Source organism: Pocillopora damicornis, chromosome 11, assembly GCF_964200805.1.
Source record: "Pocillopora damicornis chromosome 11, jaPocDami1.2, whole genome shotgun sequence".
Classification (NCBI taxonomy): domain Eukaryota; kingdom Metazoa; phylum Cnidaria; class Anthozoa; order Scleractinia; family Pocilloporidae; genus Pocillopora; species Pocillopora damicornis.
Genome location: NC_142680.1, coordinates 3,479,502 through 3,496,858, shown reverse-complemented (window position 1 = coordinate 3,496,858; position 17,357 = coordinate 3,479,502). Strand labels below are relative to the sequence as shown.

The window sequence follows — 17,357 nt, the reverse complement described above, 5'->3', positions numbered from 1 at the left end:
CACTTACTGCGAAGCGCTCGGAGTTTACAGATGTTCAAAAGCTTTTTCTGTTACGGCGTGAGGACACAATCGATCATTACGTTTTGTATCGTGTGTTTTTCCTGTGAGAAACAACAGAAGATGCCGGCGACTAACGAAATTACAAGTTATCACGAAAATCAAATAACACCTAAACAAACAATTTTAGCTATCGATTTTCAGTGAATTTTTAAAGAACAATTTTCTTTTAAGTTTCAAGACAATTTGAAGATTCAAAATACATATTACGTACTAAAATGCGAAAGTTATACACCACAGAATTGATAAATATATGGGCGAATAGGCCTGAAATTAAATTCTATCTTGTTATTGATCATACGTTGCCTAGCACGTGACTAAAATCTACCCAGGCGGAGATCTAAAATGACGGTAGCAGTCTTGGCTTAGGTATATCACTCAGAACTCGTTCCCGTTTTTCTCATTTGATAAAGAGGGAATCGTTAATATTTTCATTAAGAAAGTATTGCCTTGATTTTCTAATATTTACAATGATAGACAGTAAATTTCACTTTTCACCCACATTTACTTCCAACCTTTTCTTTTGAACCAGAAACAGAAATTATATAAGTTTAAAACACGACATCATCCACCCTTGTCAAATGCAATAGCATGATCATTTCAATTGTAATGCCTTCTTATCCCAACGTTACTTTGTTTCTTTGCTACATTAGCGAACACTGAACTACTGCTCGTACTCCAGGTATGACAATCAACCACAAAGTTCCCTAAACCAGATAAAATTAAACATAATCCAAAAAATCATGTGTCAATTCACGAGTTTGCTCACAGAGCACTTTGATTTATTGCATGTTAGCATGTTATGTTTTTCAATCAATCCTACCACGTGGTGTTTGTACACAAGATTTGGGATTTAAGTCTTTGACCCCCTAAAAGTGACCAGCATCTAATTTCTCTTTACAATATCACCCCTGAATCACACCTAAGGGTCACGAGAGTTACGGAAATGATCTCCACTTAAAGAAGCTCTTGATTGTTTAACGAATTCTCCTTGTTAGCAACTTGGGAAATGTATAGAGAACAGTGTGCAGAATATGCATACTGATGTTAGGGTGCTGATATAGAGTTAAAGAAACTTGCGTACACATAAAATTTTTCTTAATCACTTTCTTTGTTTAATGCCTGTATATGGTTTTGATCCCAACAGCGAGAATCCTGACGGAGCCCCTTCTTCTTTCTGTATCGTGCGAGTAACAGCAAGAGGACCGTGTATTGTCATCAAGGTAGCTTTCCTTGGAGGAACTGCAGGTCACATAAGACATCAGGTAAGTGATATACTACAGTCCTAATACAATGATATTGTACTCTTCCTATAAACGTACAGTTAGCTCTTGCCTTGTGGAGACAGGCAAGGCTGGGGGATGATTAATTTTTCATACCTACAGCGTGGGTGCTTATTCGAGGTTTGGCGCTTAATCGATTACATATGGTACATCTCCCCTTAAGTTAATGGCTTAACCCTTTAACTCTTAAGAGTGATTGGTATCTAATTTCTCCTCACAATATCAACCTTGAATCATACATTACGTTTATGGGAATAAAGGATACGATCACCCACTAAAGAAGGTCTTGTTTGTTAACTGTCTCCTTGAATCATACTTAAGGGTCACGGGAGTAACGGAAATGATCACTACTTAAAGAAGCTCTTGATTGATAAACAAATTCTCCTTGTCAGCACCTTAGGAAACGTATGGAGTATAGTGTGGAGAATATGCATACTGATGTTAGGGTGCAAATGATTAAGGATAAATAGATGAGCGAGTTGACTTGTAAAAACAAACATGAAAGCATTGAGAACAGTTTGAAAAGATGTAAACGAAAAGGGTGATTGAATAGAATTGAATTAAAAGATCTACAGGAGGAAATGAGTTTAGTTTGAGGCCAAACAACTTGATGACTTTGTTGACCGTGCGTGTTTGCAATTTATCTTCTCTAGATTGTATCAGACCTAAAGATAAAACTCGCTGATATCACAGCTCCACTAGGTGTGATTAACAAACCTCAAAAAGCCCAAGCCAAGGGTAAAAGTCTTCAACGCGACGTGCAGTTATCGAAACAGCGGACTGTAGTTGAAAAGCCGTGCGCGATTATGTATGAGAAATCTCTGGATGGGATCCTGATTCGGTACGATCGAGTTCCAGAGGACCTCTTTTCGGCATACCCAGAAAGGCCCAGTTATTCAATGTACTCAAGTTTGACGGGAAATTATGCGTATAAAACCAATGATAATCACATGAAGGTCCTATGTCAGTATCTGCATCACCATCGTTGGATTTGGACGATGCAAGATGAACAATCACCAGCTTTAAGTGCTGAGAAAGTTGCAAGAGTGCTCTCTACTCTAACAAAGTAAGAAAGGAAAGATGTCTTTAGCACTGAGTACTAATGCTGTTCCGTAACTAGTAATGACGACTCATTCCCAGACTCTTGATGGAGTCTACTTGTCCTCCTCTTAGAGGAGAGAAATATGTAAATTGTAAGCAAGCAAAAAGGATAAAATTTTAGTATTAGTTGCGTTTAGCGGCCCAACATCCCTCGCTTTCAGTCCCTCCTAGTAGATATAGATTGTATACAGTAAATGTGGCTCAGTCTGAGTTGTGTTGTCTTACACTTCTGATTCGTAGGCTACGACTGCAAGAGGGATACAATTTTGTGAACAACAGCGCAGGGATTATCACCATGGCAAAAGAACTCAAGATGAAGGTGATTGAACGTCCATGTCCTTTTCAAAAGTGAAATAAGTAATGGATACAAGTCTGACTAGAGTCGAATTCAGTCTTTAATCATACTGACTTATCGTAGTGATTGACAACATCAGATGACCGCGAAGCGACGCGCAGTCCTGTTACCAATAAGTCAAAACTATAACAAAATTTGAGAAAAAAAAACTATCGATCTGATATTCGTTTTCATAATAAAAAAACAACCATTAACCCGGCGAAATGCGCCAGGACATCCTGCGCACTTGATGCATACTGTCCAATTACAGTTGCATGACGTGCACACTGTCCAATTACAAGCATAACGCATACTCTGTCCTCTTAGTGCTCAAATCGGGCTGGTGATAACCAAATGCGTTCGAGAATTTTGATTACAAATTTAACATTAACGTACATGGACTTATTCTAAGGTCACAAAAACTAAAACTGAATACTCGGATGTTAATGTTCTCTTTAAGGATCACACACAAGACAGTGACCAACCGTATTCCTGTGTCATTCAATATGTGCTGTTCCCTCCATATCTTCAGTCATGTGAGCCAGAACGGTCTGAAGAGTCCGTTCTTGACTGGGCGTCCTTAGGAAAGGCTGGACGCAAGTTTAACATGGTCACAGAGGTGTGGGCAGAACCACAGTTTGGCTGCTTGACTGATTTGAAAACGGAGCTGAAGTATATGGAAGGACTTCAGTACGATCAAGTTCCAGATGCAGTAAGTTCAAAAGCAAACATAAGGAAATATCTTAAGGAGTTAAAGAGTACGCAGAGAAAATACGAGCAAGCTGACTGACGTGTGGGAATACGAGCGTGACCAAATCGCGATTGGTTTTAGTTTCGAATTTGATTGGTTGAGAAGACATCTTTTCTCGACCAATCGCGTGGCGAAGTAAAGTAAAACGAAAGATTCTCAGATTGCTTTCGACACGAAACTGAAAATTGTCCAGGAAAATACGGTGACAGACAATGTGTTACACTCAACACGTCGCATAGTTCTTTAACTTGAACTCCGGGCTATGTTTATTTTACCGGTTAATGTGGTTTGTATTATTTGTCTTTTATTATCAGATTTATCAAGCTGATGTAAAGCACGTGTCGGCTCTGCTCACTTACGATCATCTATTGAGTATGTGCGATGACAAGACTGTTACCACCCCCCACAGACCTTGTAAAGCGCCGCATGAGAACTCTTTACTGTTCAAAAGTAATTGGATAGTAGAGCAGTCGCCGTTTCCATTTGACATCATTGATTTGTTGTCCAAAACTCGACAAGTGGAGATGGTTTTTTCTTCCCTGATCGAGACCTCCTCTCCAGGTATCATTCTTTCGTGATTAACAGTGATTTTATAAATTGGCCAATTTAGAGAGTTTCAAAAGCTGACGTTTCGAGCTCTGACAAAAGGCAAACGCTCGAAACGTCAGCTTTCCAAACTCTCTTAGTTGGCCAATTGAACACGCAGTCGGGAATTGAACTCGCAGGATTATTGTCACATTTGAACGCAGTGAATGTGACATACATGCAGGCCAACAACTGACTCGTCCCCAGGCTTCTCTCTATTTTGAAATGTAAACGCGGGAAGCGCACGAGAGATGTGCAGTTGGGAAGATGGGAAGAAGGAAAAGGGAGATACTCCCCTCTCAGTCCTCTTCCTTCCCATGGTTTCTGTCGCCGTGGTAGTGCGACTCACCTACTCTTGGACGATAGCGGATCAAAATTTCTTTTATCTTTTTTTTTTTTTCCTTTTTTTTAGCCTCAGATGACCTCGACGATTTGCCAAACGAGAATCTTTTCAAGCTTTTGATAGAAAACATGGAGCGTTTGAACGATCGTGAAGTCGTACTAAGTGACGATGACTGGAATCGGTTCACACAGCACATCCTCATTCGGCCGAGGAATGGCGTGCCTCTTCCATTCCCTGAGGAACTGTGTCAACGGAAAGATTCTAGCGATTCCACACAGAATGACAAAGAGAAAAAGTCCAAAAACAGAAGCACTTCTTCAATGAAATGGAAATGTTTCATTCGTGCAGTGACTACTTTTGGCGGCGGTCGCCTCATACTCACATTTCTACCAGCAAGCTTTAAGTATGTTAGACTCATGGGAAGACACCGGCGGAGCAGTAGCTCTAGTGTTGAGAGTAGCCCAAGAAGCCCGCACGGCACGTCAGAAGTGGAGCCTGAAGGAGCCACCGATGAAATAAGTCCTCATGGCGCATGTGGACTGCAGAAGCTAAATAATTTACTTGTATCACAAGGCTCTCTAGAAGGTTTGTTTAATGTTTTAGTTGGGTTGATTACAGTAGGAGGCTAAAATTTGTTCGTCGAATTAGCCTTTCCTCTCCCTGAAGTGAACGAAAGAGAACCTTTCCTAACAAGATCAATAGATTTTTACGCAAAAGGGAAACGAGAACAATGAAAATATCGGTTGGGGATAATGCTTGATTTTATACCAAAGTATTAGACAGGAAATTATGACAAAATGTATGGCAGACAATGCGGGGAATAGATTACAGATCTTGGCAATGAAAGGATTAATATAAGCTATCATAATTAGATTCTATGGATGGTATGAAGAAAGACTATTGCAAATATTTCTGTTTGTGCGAAGGCTTTGAGTTTTCTTCAGTAATTATGGGGTTCTCATCGCTATTACGTTATTACTGTAAAGGTGATGTACTTTTCCTGAAATAAGAAATAAAAATCTGTCACAGCAAAACGTTCGGTGGATCGGGTAACAAGAATTCAAAATGTTAATAAATAGCAGTATACTTTTTTGTTTGTTGTTTGTAGACCAAAGCCTGACACCTACACCGACCGCAGAGAAAGACGAAAGTCCATTTTTCTACTCTCAGAAAACAAGCAATTCACTCGTCTCTAATGAAGAGTCAAAACTGTCAATCAACAGTGATGATGAAAAGAAAAGCGTAACATTTCAAGAAAACTCCACACCTGTCAAAGAGCGCAAAGAGCCTGTCTTTCACGACAGAGGCTTTGGTAAAGATAGTGACTCTTTTAGTTGGGACATCCCGATATATTGTTATGACTGCCCGATGTCAGCCCTCGTAACAATACCTGCTGCCGAGTCCGATACAGAGGGGACGTCAGAGGAAAAGCGCGAAGATATATTTCAAGATTTTACGCAATTTGCTGCTCATGTATTTGTGGATCCATTCAGTTTAGAAGAGGTTCCGAGATCCTTAGAGGGGCGAACGAAAGGAAGGTTTGGCCCCTCGAAAGACCTTCTGCTTCACTGCAGTGCGGTACATGATTTGTTTTTCCGAAGTTTTGTGACGTCAACGTTTTCAAGTTTGCAACACGGTCAGCAGGTGAGCATGCGAGATGTCCATTCAGCAGTTGATGCCTGCGAAGAGAACTTCCTTGAAGTAGACATCACAGAGTTTATCCATACTCTTTGTGGACACTATATCAAGAGCAACAAGTCCAAGGAGGCTTTTTTTGAGACAACAATCAACGAGGATCTTCTGTCTGTCCCAATTTGGTTACCGTCAGAATCATCCGAAGAAAGAGGGAGGGATCTCAAGGAATCTCTGGTTGGACAGTGTGAATCTGTAGATGGTCTGCATAAGTCGATCACTGCAAAGTTTTTTTCAATAATGGGAAGATACTTTAAAGCAGTTCCTCCAAGCCGAGAATACTTCTTCTACTGTCCACAGCAGTCTGAGGGCTCGAGAAAGGTACAATGTGACCACTTTCCCCCTTGCACATTTGTAAGAAGACGAATAACGTGTTTCCCTCTGTTTTTTCAACCTTTCAGTCTGCTCTTGAGTCGTTCTCCGAGTTTGAAACCTTCGAAGCAGACCAAGCTGCCGAGGACGATGCTATGGACAGAGACAGCGACGTGGACTCGGATGCCTCTGATGATGGTGACATCTTTATGGACGATGGAACAGTTCAACAGGATGAGACAGAGGATATGTCTGACTTTGAAAGTCAAGCGAGTGATATCGAATTTGAAGGAGATGCTGATGTTGGACAGGAGGTGAAGTCACCGCTCTTCCTACAGCTGACATGTTCACTGAAAGATACGAGAGGTCATGGAAAGCCAATGACGCCTGTTGCTATTAACACATTACCTGTGTGCCTCGGTAGGAACAAAATGCCACTTTGCACTACTAACTTTAATGAGAATTTGCGCATGAAAGACTACTGGAAGATGAGAAATACATTGCAGCACCATGTCATCGAAATTTTAAACGAGCAGTTATCTTACGATACCTCTCTTTGGAGGAGTTGGTGGGAAAAGGGGGAGGGGGGGCGTGGGATAACTTTCTTTGGTAACGGGCACCTCCCTCTCCATCCATGTAAAAAGTCTCTCACTTAAATTTAGTCTTGACCCCCCTTTTTGATTGATTTCTCACTGTATATGACAGCCACATGAAGTAACTTTCTTAACATTGCAGTGCCTCGTATTTTTTATTTGAGTGAATTGGTGCAAACTATTTATAAAAAGTTGAAGTTCTTCCGGGAGCTCGCCTCGTAATCCTTTTTATTCTAACTTAGATTCATCAAGTGAGTTGATGATGTAAATTGGCCACCGTAAAGAGTTTCTAAATCTGACGTTTTGAGCGTTAGTCCCTTGTCAAAGCGAGGTCATTCGCTCTTCAAATTAGCCATGCGTCATTCGCTCTGACAAAGGGCTAACGCTCGAAACGTCAGCTTTAGAGCCTCTTTCCGGTGATCAATTTATGCCATCAGTTTACATTATCAAACGAAATAATCTTATAACGCTCCCCAGCTTCGTAGAAACATACCCCTTTCTACGTTTATCATTTTAAATGTTTGTCTCTCGGTAGGAGAAATTATCCGCAAGTTTGAAGATGATGATGAATGTCTGGATCCCTTCAGTCCATCCGTACGCATCACTCTCGATCTTATCTGTCTGACCCTGCCAGCTGAACATGATTACTCTGTTCTTAAGTCTTCGGCGCGTCATAGCTTTGCACGCTCTAATTCCTTTTCCAGTACCAGTTCGCCCATTTCTGCTTCTCCTTCGGATAAAAGATCAGGACTTTTTGACTTCAGACGGCAAGATTCTAAAGCCACTTCTCATGATATGGAGAGGTGAGGACGAGGCCTTGTTTGAATTAGCAGGATATCAACAAAGTTTAATTAAGGCCATGTTTACACAGACGGCTACGTTCTCCGCTGACTTTGCTTACTTTACTCCCAGTGCGTGATAGCAATTGAAAATATTTTCTTTTTAGTAAACAAATTGCTGTATTGGTTGCTAAAGATGCATTTGGTCAGTGAGCTCATAACCATAAATGAACTTTTAGTCATTTGTCCCACGATGTGGGGTGTCCATCAGTTGTAGAGACCAGTTGTCGATTTTAGACTGTAACCTTTCAACTGCCCTGTGTCTAATCTCTATCTTGTCGGGATGATATGCAGTATATGGCTTGAATCTACAATTTAAAATGACTCTTCATGGTGAGACACAATAAAACGTTCACTCTTCATACTTTATTCAATGATTCATAATGTCTCATGGGAACTGGACGAATAAAGTGATTTAAAAATAACCTCAGAGTTTACCTTAGGAATAAGGTAATGTGAGGATCAGTCTCCTAACTTATCGTCTCTTGAGTTGTATTATATAAATAGAATTGTTCCTTTTTTCAGAATTGAAAGCTTGGATCCTCTTCATGGTCTCATAAATTCTCAGCGCCAGGCAGTGAACAACACACGTGAGGCCATTCGTTGGCTTTTGCGGGATGAAACAGTCTCAGAACTCCGCCATATTGGACCAGTCGATAACTCGATGCTGGAAAAAGTCGAGCAACATGTTCAGCAATCTGAAGACCATCCCTCCTGCATTTCCCGCCGTGTTCACCTGCAATTTGTCTATGGGGCTGAACAAAGCTTAGAAGTCTTCGTAAAAGAATTTGAGAGAATCAGCTTGCCAGAATACGTCCTGAAAAACGTGGACAAATACTACTACTTGACAAGCTTTTCGGAGAAACAAGTTGCGGCTTTGTCGCCGTTGACTCAAGGAGAGAATGGAGGTTATTTGGATAAACAGCAGGAAGAAGAGGCGACAACACCAAATCCTGACACGGATGGTGAAAATTACAACCAAAAATCTTTACCACTTCTTGAGGTCCAAGCCACTCCTGAATCCCATACTTCAGCTAATGATCGTCTGTCAACGGTTTACATTGAAAAACAGGCAACAACCACTCAGCATGAAGAAAGCGTGGAAGATAATCTCAGGGAGAATGGAATGATTACCCCTCCCTCCAGACCACCGCATCTTGGCCAGCTAGGCAGGCAGCGCTCCGAAGAAGAGGAAGAACCAGGAAACACTGCTGCATCTACACCGCTCAGGGATGATGCTTCATTTGCTTCTTCCGCTGGTAGCACGCCTATAGGGAAGCTGATCATAACAGGTGAAGACGTTGGTGCGGCTGACTCAAGTAACGCAGAGGCAGAAGAGGACGAGAGCTGCCCGCCCGGTCCTTGTACGCCACGCCATGATGAACTGAGTGTTTCATCATCGGAATCGTGCTTGAAATTCTGGCTTGTCATGAGAATACTGGACAGTGAAGTGAATATTGTCTTTCATCAAAGGTGAGAGGTCATCATTTTCTATGTGTTCGCCTTTTATGCCTAACTTGTTCTACGATTCAATAAAGGGAAAGTGCGCCGCTGCATTTACAATAGTTTCGTATTACCCTGCATTGGTGGATTCCTAAAATGCAGATGGATGTCCACACAACATCACAACACATAAGCTAACCAACAACAGGTTTTGCAACACTAACCTATTTTATTGCAAAAAACAGAGTCAGTGGGTTTGTTATTGCGACACAGCTTTAAAGCGAAATTTTTTTTGCCTTTATTTTGCTAAAATGAGGTCATTATTTTTCATTTTGGTCCGCCACATCGCAAACATAAGAACAATTTTGGGTGTGAGCCATTGTTGTTAGCCAACACAATGTGATGGGTCTCAAATTTTCAAACACAGGGAGTCACATGATCCGAAGTCTTTTTGTGCTACAAGAGCCAATGGTCTGGTTGAGATGGTCATAAATGCTTTACATGAAAAATGCCGCATCGTCAATCAGGTGGGAAATGGTTTAATTAAAGGGTACTTTAAAATGATGAATTTAATCAGAATAGCTAACGATCGAAAAGTCATCTTTGAAACTCTTTACGGTGGCTAATTTAGGTTATCAACTTAGTTGATCATACCAAATTATACTTCTGACGATTGGTTGATCAGTAGTTATTGGCGAACATTGTGACATTTGAATGTAATAACTGTGGAACACCACACTTGTTTTTGGTAAAATAGTTCCTCATCAGGGGCCCCTTCAATTGATACATAAAGCTTCCAAAAATTTATTTTGAAGACGTTCAGTTCCATGTAGCTCCAAAAAGCGCCTTCGTAAAAAATTATTTCAAATAGGCCCATCATGGGTTTCATTGAAAGCCGGTGTACCGCAGCTTACAAAACCTCTTGCCAGGAGGCTCTCGTAGTTTGGTTTCCCCTCACAGCCTCCCTACACCATGGGCGGCCAGTTCTACAAAAAAAAGTTTTTGAAAACCCTTGGGCCACGATGAATCAGAAATGCTCACTTATTTCGAAACGCAACGTCAACAGAATGGAAATTTTCGTTCCCATCACCGACTTTTATAAAGAGTCATGCAATTTTTGGGTTTTGAAAAGAGATGCACAATATTGTCACAAGCAGTGAAAGATGTGAATCTTCAGAGTCTTCAAGAGTCAGATCAGATCCTCTTCTAAATGAGGTACAGAGAATTCGTTAGCGTGCTAACCCGTATGCACTGTTTACGGTTGATGTATGTTTGTGTTCATGCTAAAAAAATCCTACAGAGCAGAGAAACAAGCGCTGACTTAACTAATGAACATGCATTCCCTTCATCCATAGCGAATGTTGCTACATGAACTATTTGAGACCAAGCTGTGCAATTCAATGTTATTCCCTGAGTCAGACGAGGACATTTGGAAACATGAAGACATGCAAATCTCAGTTTCCCCCCTAGGTGTTCACATGACCAAAGGAGACAGTAAAGGTAAGAAAAGGCCAAAATTTGCAAGACATTTCTGCGGCGATCACTTTATATCTGAATTTAGATGAAGGTCTCAGTTACGAATATTACATTTGCCTCAAGGTCATCCAAAGGACTACAGCTTAGACACGTTCAACTTTTTACACCCTAGCATAAGAATCCTTGTTCTCCTTTTCATCCTCAATACATTTCCCTTGATACTAACAAGGAGAATTCCTTTAACAATCAAAGCTTTTTAGGTTGGCGATCATTTCTTTTATTCTCATAATCTTAACGAATGACTAGGGATATTATTGTAGGGAGAAATGAGTTGCTGATCGCTCTTAGAGTTGAAAGGGGTAAAAAATTTACTGATGTGGCATTAAGTGAGTGAAACCTCGACAACTTTGTGCGTAGGTTATAAGAACCCTAGAGTTAGAAATGCAACGTACAACAACAACCACTTTGCTCGCACCCTTCTACCTGGCTTCCTTGATGCTGAAGCCTGAAGTTTTTCAGGCATGCTTCAATTTGTTGTTCTTTCTCTTCAACTTCTGTCAACCCTAGAAGACCAATTCGCCATCTGTTATCACATTTACAGTTCAAAGTATGTTTTATCTCATACACATTAGTTGCAATTATATTTTTTCGTAGGGAGAAAAGAATTCGATAACCTTTGCTCCGCCGTTAGCACTTGACTTTGTAATATATTCGTGCGATTGGAAGGTTGTAAGGAGGCGAATTCACAGTAGAGTACACATTACAAAGAATGCTGATCTATTTCTCTAGGTCGTGTCTCCAGTAAGTTTGTTCCAGTCCAGTTTCTTTTCCAACCTGGACACTTTGGCTGCGACAGTAAGTGGTACACCCATTTACCTGTGCATCAGCGACTTTTGGAAACCTCGGGTCGAACAGGGGTATCCCGTGGGCTGAAGGTCATTAAGAGTGCATTGGAAACGTTTGACGTGAGGAATAGGAAAGACATGTTTGTGTACAAAGATAGCGCTGGTTCTATCTTCTACTTCAGGTAATGTAAATTGTTTTGTCTCCCTTTTGAAGAAAGAATCAAACTTTTCAAGTAAAGTTTTGTTTATTTGAATTCTCTTCCATGATGAAAAAAACTGGTGTCCTAACTTGACAAACTATGATTATAAATTACCCAGAAACCAACTTCAATGTAATCGCAACAATAAATCTGAACAAACGAAAGTACCAGCAACAGCCAATTAGTACGTAAAGAAAACAACAGCCGACTTGACGCATTGAAAACACAAATAACCGAGTCGCAATTGTTGTTGTTTTTGCAATTTATTGGTTGCGAGGGTAACGCAATTTTTTATCCACTAGTCACAGTACAGTAAATGAAGACCAAGTTAATCTTGAATTACTCTGATAAAAATTTCTTTTGGTATTTAGTCGTGTAATCCTTATAAGGGCATTTGGGAGTGACTATTGTTTAGTAAAACGTAGCAAAAATATCTTCAGAGATACGCTAGTCAATTAGCCAGTTTTCTGCTTTAGTTGTGGATATAGAGATGTCACATCTAATAAAACTCCTTTAAAGGAAAACACTCACTCAATTAACACCTCATAAAGGACTGACATTCGGGAACGAAATAACTCACAGTGATGTTCCCATTGGCTCATGTCATTCTCTCTTTTACGTTTCAGGTTGTTTGAGTCTCTATGTTCGTCAAATCAATTTCGTTCTGACCTTTGTAGTTCAGGAGATGATGATGACGATTATCTTTCTATGGTATCGGTGACATCACTGGCTGGTTCAAGAACGTCATCACAGTTGTCCCTGTTGTCTTTCGTAAACAGAGGGCCAGGAGATGTAGATGAAGACGTCGCTGTAAGTTGTAACAGGGCGGCATTGAACTATTATTGAGGAGAACCCGGCTGGCTTGGGATGTAACATTGCCTCTTCCATCCTTGATTGAGACCACCGCATAGACACTCTCCGGGGAAAGGGAGCGGGGTACTTCCTTGTAATAGGCTAATAGGGATGTGCCGCCGGATGGGTCGCATTCAATTGACTATAATGGGGTTGCATTTTCAATAGTGTTTCTAGGATGGGGTCGCACATTTCGGGATTTTAAAGTTAAGTCAATTGCGGGAGTTAGGGTTGCGATCGACGGCGTCTACAATTGGTCGCTGAAAAGATTATTATGGAGCAGGGAATCTGAGAGGCCAGCGGCACGTACTTCCCACGGAAGTTTTACCTACGAAGATTGTCATTTAACCATTTGAATAAAAGCTATTGACTAGAGCCTTCAGCTTGTGTGTTTACTAAGTTGTATTTTCATCGTTTGTAACAGGAAGCGAAGTCAAAGAAGCTTCCAACGGCCCAAGAGCAAGACACAACCAGTATTCATTCAGCTCGGCCCATCATAGACAAAAGCATTGCACTTCATGTATACGGCGTGGACGATCCAGGTCCGGAGATCACTGTAGAACTTGTTGACCTTTTGCAGAACAGAATTAATGATGCTATGCTCGAGGTTTTGTCAGTTCTACTTGCCAGAAATCCAAACTGTAAACTGACTTATGCTGATGTCCGGGTAAGCTTTGGTAGGAAAGAAAAGTTTAATACGATAAAGATAGACCGAATAAAAATGGTAAAGGAGGCAGGTGATTCACGTGGATAACAAACTGACAAACATCAAAACTTCAATCTGATTGTTGTAAGGCACATAATCCATTATCCGTTTGTCACTGGGCACCTTCAAGAATTTGGAAATGCATGGGATGGTATCTTTAGGGAGCTAGCAGTACTCCTAGTCACTTCATAGCCAAAAGCTGGGACAAGCTCCGACAACATGGCTCACTTGTTTCAAGTACACAAACACTATGTATCGTTATCATAAACCCTTTACACCCTATCATCAATATGCATAATCTCCACACTGTTCTTCATACATTTCCTAAGGTGCTGACAAGGAGAATTTGTCAGCTAATCAAAAGGTTTCTTCCCCGGTGACCATTTCATTTATTCTCATGATCTTAATTTGTGATACAGGAGTGATATTGTAGGGAGAAAGTAGATAACAATCATTCTTAAGATTTAAAGGGTTAAATTAAAAAAATGGAGATAAATTAAAACTCATCTAAAAGGATGGAACCTAGAGTTTACACCCTTTTTCGGCTTTCATCACTTTGAGTGTAATTATGCACGTTGCCACGAGCTTTGTTCGAAACATTCAGTTGCGGAGGCTCCTCTAACCTTCCACTTACTTAATTTCTACAGTTTATACAGCCTCAAAATGTACCACCAAAAACAACTCTCACTCTCCTAATCCCAAAAATGGACGTCAATTTCCTCTGTCCGTTGGTATTCTATTTGCGACAAAACCTTTTGCAGCTCCTACACTTTCCAAGATACATGGACTCGGATCCTAGCCATCATTTCAAGGCCCTAAGCGGAAGTAAGTTGGACGCTACCGGAAGTGCTAGTGGCGAAAGCCGTAAATTGGAGCCAGAGATTTACTTGTACAACAGGCCGCATTCATCTGGAGGAAAAGGTTTGAGATAAAAACACGTGGATATTGTCATATTAGTAGCTAGGTTGATATGTGTTAATTCAATTAATTAAATGTTATGTCGATTTGCACTGCTGATTATTTGCTTGCTGTTTTTTATATTTTCAGGTGTGGCCTGTATATCTGTGTCCGTTCTCAACTGGCGTGGTGGATATATTTACATTCCATGTGGAAAGAGAGTTTGTGTGTATGCTGGGGAGATCGACTTATTCGAATACTTAACTGAGGTGTCCCTATGTCCAGACGAGCTTCACCAAGGTAATTATTAAAGGCAGTTTTCACTTGAGTTTCAAAAATTCTTAATTACACTTTGTGATTGGTCCAGAAAACTCGCACCATCTTCTGAACAAATCAGATCCAAAACTGAACCCAATCATTACTTTATTTCGTGCCCAAGCCTATTTTTACTTGAAGTTCTTATTGGTTAATTATAGGGTCAACCTTCACTTCGATTGGTTGTTGTGATTAGTTTGGTTTCACTTTTTCAAATCATAGAAACGTTCGTTGTTTATTTATTTATTTATTCATATATTTGTGTGTGTGTATTCCAATGATGTCCTTGTTGAACCCAAGGATTGTTAACGTTTCGATCAAAAGGAAAACGCCTTTTATTTTAGTATTTTGAGTTTATTGGAAATTGATATGATCAGGTTTTTCTGTTCCTTTTCAGCCGATGATGATATCAAGGTGCAATTTGCAATTTGGGAACGTGGTGATATCGGCCTTGACCAGCTCTCTGAACAGCTGAAGCTCACTTTAAGGCATGCTCTCTGCGACCTGCTAACAGAGTACTACCTTTTGGCTGCGCCTTTATCCAAAGTGCCAAAGTTGTACCGGAATTCGTCGAATACACGTCTTCGGTCTTCCTCGGCGCCTACCTCCCCCTTACCCATACCAACCAAGGTGCCTACTCATTTAGAGTCCCCTCCTGAGAAACCTGCCACGCCTTCCAAACGGCAACTGGATTTTGGCAGCCAGTCCAGCTTTCGAAACAAGAGGCCCTCAGTTTCGGGTCATCGCCAAACTCCATCTGATGGGAGCACTCCGTCTTCTGGTTCCACAGGGGCAACAAGGAGGTCCCCGCAGAATCCGTTTCTCTCCCAGCGGCAGAGTGTTTCTTCTCCTAATGCTGTTTCAAGGCAGAGCACAGTAGAGGATGAGGTTTTCCAGTCGAACTCAACCTCACCTGCTGCAGACGTTATAGAAGTATCAGCCAAGGAAAATAAGGCAAATAGCCATGGCGTTACCGAGTCAACAGATGATTTACCTGCAGAAGGTAGGGTATTACATTGCTTGAGGTTAATTGAGGTTAATGGCGAGTATTACTTTGGGTTATCGCCGGCTCGTTGCGGTTTTAACCTATTCTGATCAGCCGTTGTGATTACTTTGGGTTGTATGACAGACACCTTTCAAATTAACTCTGTAGGTTCAGTGTATTCAGTAGGCTCGTTTTGCGCTTGCAGAGGTGGCAGGAAGAGGTCAAGCAACATTGGAGGGCAAGGACAAACTAGAGATGAAAAACGCGCCGGAAAAATCAGACAACTCGTCTGATATAGAACCAACATTTGAAAGTTTCACCGCAGCTGAAATCCAAGAGTCTCAAGAATTTACTTCGCAACCCGGTACCCCAGTCACAGAAAATGTAGCGTTTCTCTCAAAAAAGGAGGGGCAGCTCTCTGAGAAACTTAATAAACCATCAAGCCTTTCCTCTGCGAGTTCCATCAGTGGCTCCAAGAGCTTAAACTTCAGCGGGATGGAGTCATCAAGTGTAGGAGGACAATTGAGTGATGTCCAAGGCACCTGGCAGGATGTTGAGGCCGTGAGAAGGAAAGAAGGAGAAAAGAAGAAAAGGCGAATTCAGTATGAGAATGGAGAACGCGGTGAACTTCATCCAAGGTTGTTAAACTGTCTTTAATTTCTTTTCATATTTAACCCCGTTAACTTTCAGGATTTGCGAATTCATTCTCCCCTCTTTTTTTCATATACTGACTTGTAGAAATTGGTGCCATCTTAAGATAACCTCCCCGTTTCTCATCATCTGTTTAAAGTTTATTAATAATACAAATTTGAGGAGAGGTTATATGTTTTTCTCGTCTACGAGGCCTTATTGGTCTTTTTTTTATCTTTTTAGTCTCCAGGGCCTTTGTCAAAAAATGTTCTCTTTCTTTCGTGAGCTTGAAGTCCCATCAGTGTACTGTATTGAAGGAAAATTGCTGAACAACTTTGCTTCCGACGCCTTTCTAGCTGAACTGTGCAACTTAATATCGTCTGTGTGTCCTGATATGAAACCGAGAGTCTACCATGAAGCTCCTGTGTAAGTATGATCATACTCGTGTTCAATATTCAACTGTGCACATTATCAACAGTACATACAGCTATTCACAATAGCCACAGTAAAGACAGCGATCTAAACTGTCTCTAATAGATACAACTATATACACAAACTACAGTAGAAACATTATTTAAGGTAAATATAGCGGTCAACGCCATGTACAGAAAATACATATACCTAAACTGTCCACAACAGATTAATAAAGGGGTGAGTTTCTAAGGAAACCATGGTGCTGCGTCGGTGGGAGAGTAGAACAAGATAATTTGGTGTTATCAACTGAGTTGATAATGGAAATTGGCCACCTCAAAGAGTTTCTAAACGTTTTGAGCGTTAGGACTAAGTCAGAGCGAAACGTTGGGCTAACGCTCAAAATTTCAGCTTTAGTAACTCATTACGGTGACCAATTTACGTTATTAACCCAGGTGATTTTATATTTTTTTATTTTTACTTTAAAAAATATTGGTTTTCGTTGCCCAATAGAGATTCTGCTGATGGCAACGAAGCCGATCATAGTCAAGAATTTCGCTACCTGCACTATTATCCAGCCAGACAGCCTTTGAAGGTGAGTTATTTATTGAATTCTGAAATTGTTATAGAATATCTACTGTAATGTATGGGTGGATACTGGCGTAGATCTGCACTTTGCCGACTGATTCTGTCAGTCTCCCCGTTCT

The 17,357-nt window shown here is 40.8% G+C and overlaps 1 protein-coding gene across 3 annotated transcripts in view; it reads left to right on the top strand.

The window, feature by feature from the left end:
• The window catches only part of LOC113679008 (KICSTOR complex protein SZT2), a 43,228-nt gene that overhangs the window by 13,438 nt on the left and 12,433 nt on the right, over window positions 1–17,357 (top strand). For 2 of the 3 annotated variants that reach the window (XM_089187701.1, XM_089187702.1), the window contains exons 24-44: window positions 1,205–1,322; window positions 1,994–2,406; window positions 2,682–2,760; window positions 3,236–3,487; window positions 3,841–4,087; window positions 4,524–5,039; window positions 5,563–6,467; window positions 6,548–6,878; window positions 7,587–7,854; window positions 8,416–9,363; window positions 9,761–9,860; window positions 10,689–10,833; window positions 11,599–11,836; window positions 12,481–12,664; window positions 13,131–13,373; window positions 14,060–14,333; window positions 14,460–14,609; window positions 15,022–15,627; window positions 15,815–16,247; window positions 16,483–16,665; window positions 17,164–17,245. In XM_089187701.1, the coding sequence (XP_089043827.1) occupies window positions 1,205–1,322; window positions 1,994–2,406; window positions 2,682–2,760; window positions 3,236–3,487; window positions 3,841–4,087; window positions 4,524–5,039; window positions 5,563–6,467; window positions 6,548–6,878; window positions 7,587–7,854; window positions 8,416–9,363; window positions 9,761–9,860; window positions 10,689–10,833; window positions 11,599–11,836; window positions 12,481–12,664; window positions 13,131–13,373; window positions 14,060–14,333; window positions 14,460–14,609; window positions 15,022–15,627; window positions 15,815–16,247; window positions 16,483–16,665; window positions 17,164–17,245 (6,715 nt within the window). Of the gene's footprint in view, window positions 1–710; window positions 740–1,204; window positions 1,323–1,993; window positions 2,407–2,681; window positions 2,761–3,235; window positions 3,488–3,840; window positions 4,088–4,523; window positions 5,040–5,562; window positions 6,468–6,547; window positions 6,879–7,586; window positions 7,855–8,415; window positions 9,364–9,760; window positions 9,861–10,688; window positions 10,834–11,598; window positions 11,837–12,480; window positions 12,665–13,130; window positions 13,374–14,059; window positions 14,334–14,459; window positions 14,610–15,021; window positions 15,628–15,814; window positions 16,248–16,482; window positions 16,666–17,163; window positions 17,246–17,357 lie in introns of all 3 variants that reach the window. The other variant, XM_089187703.1, reaches the window with a different exon arrangement.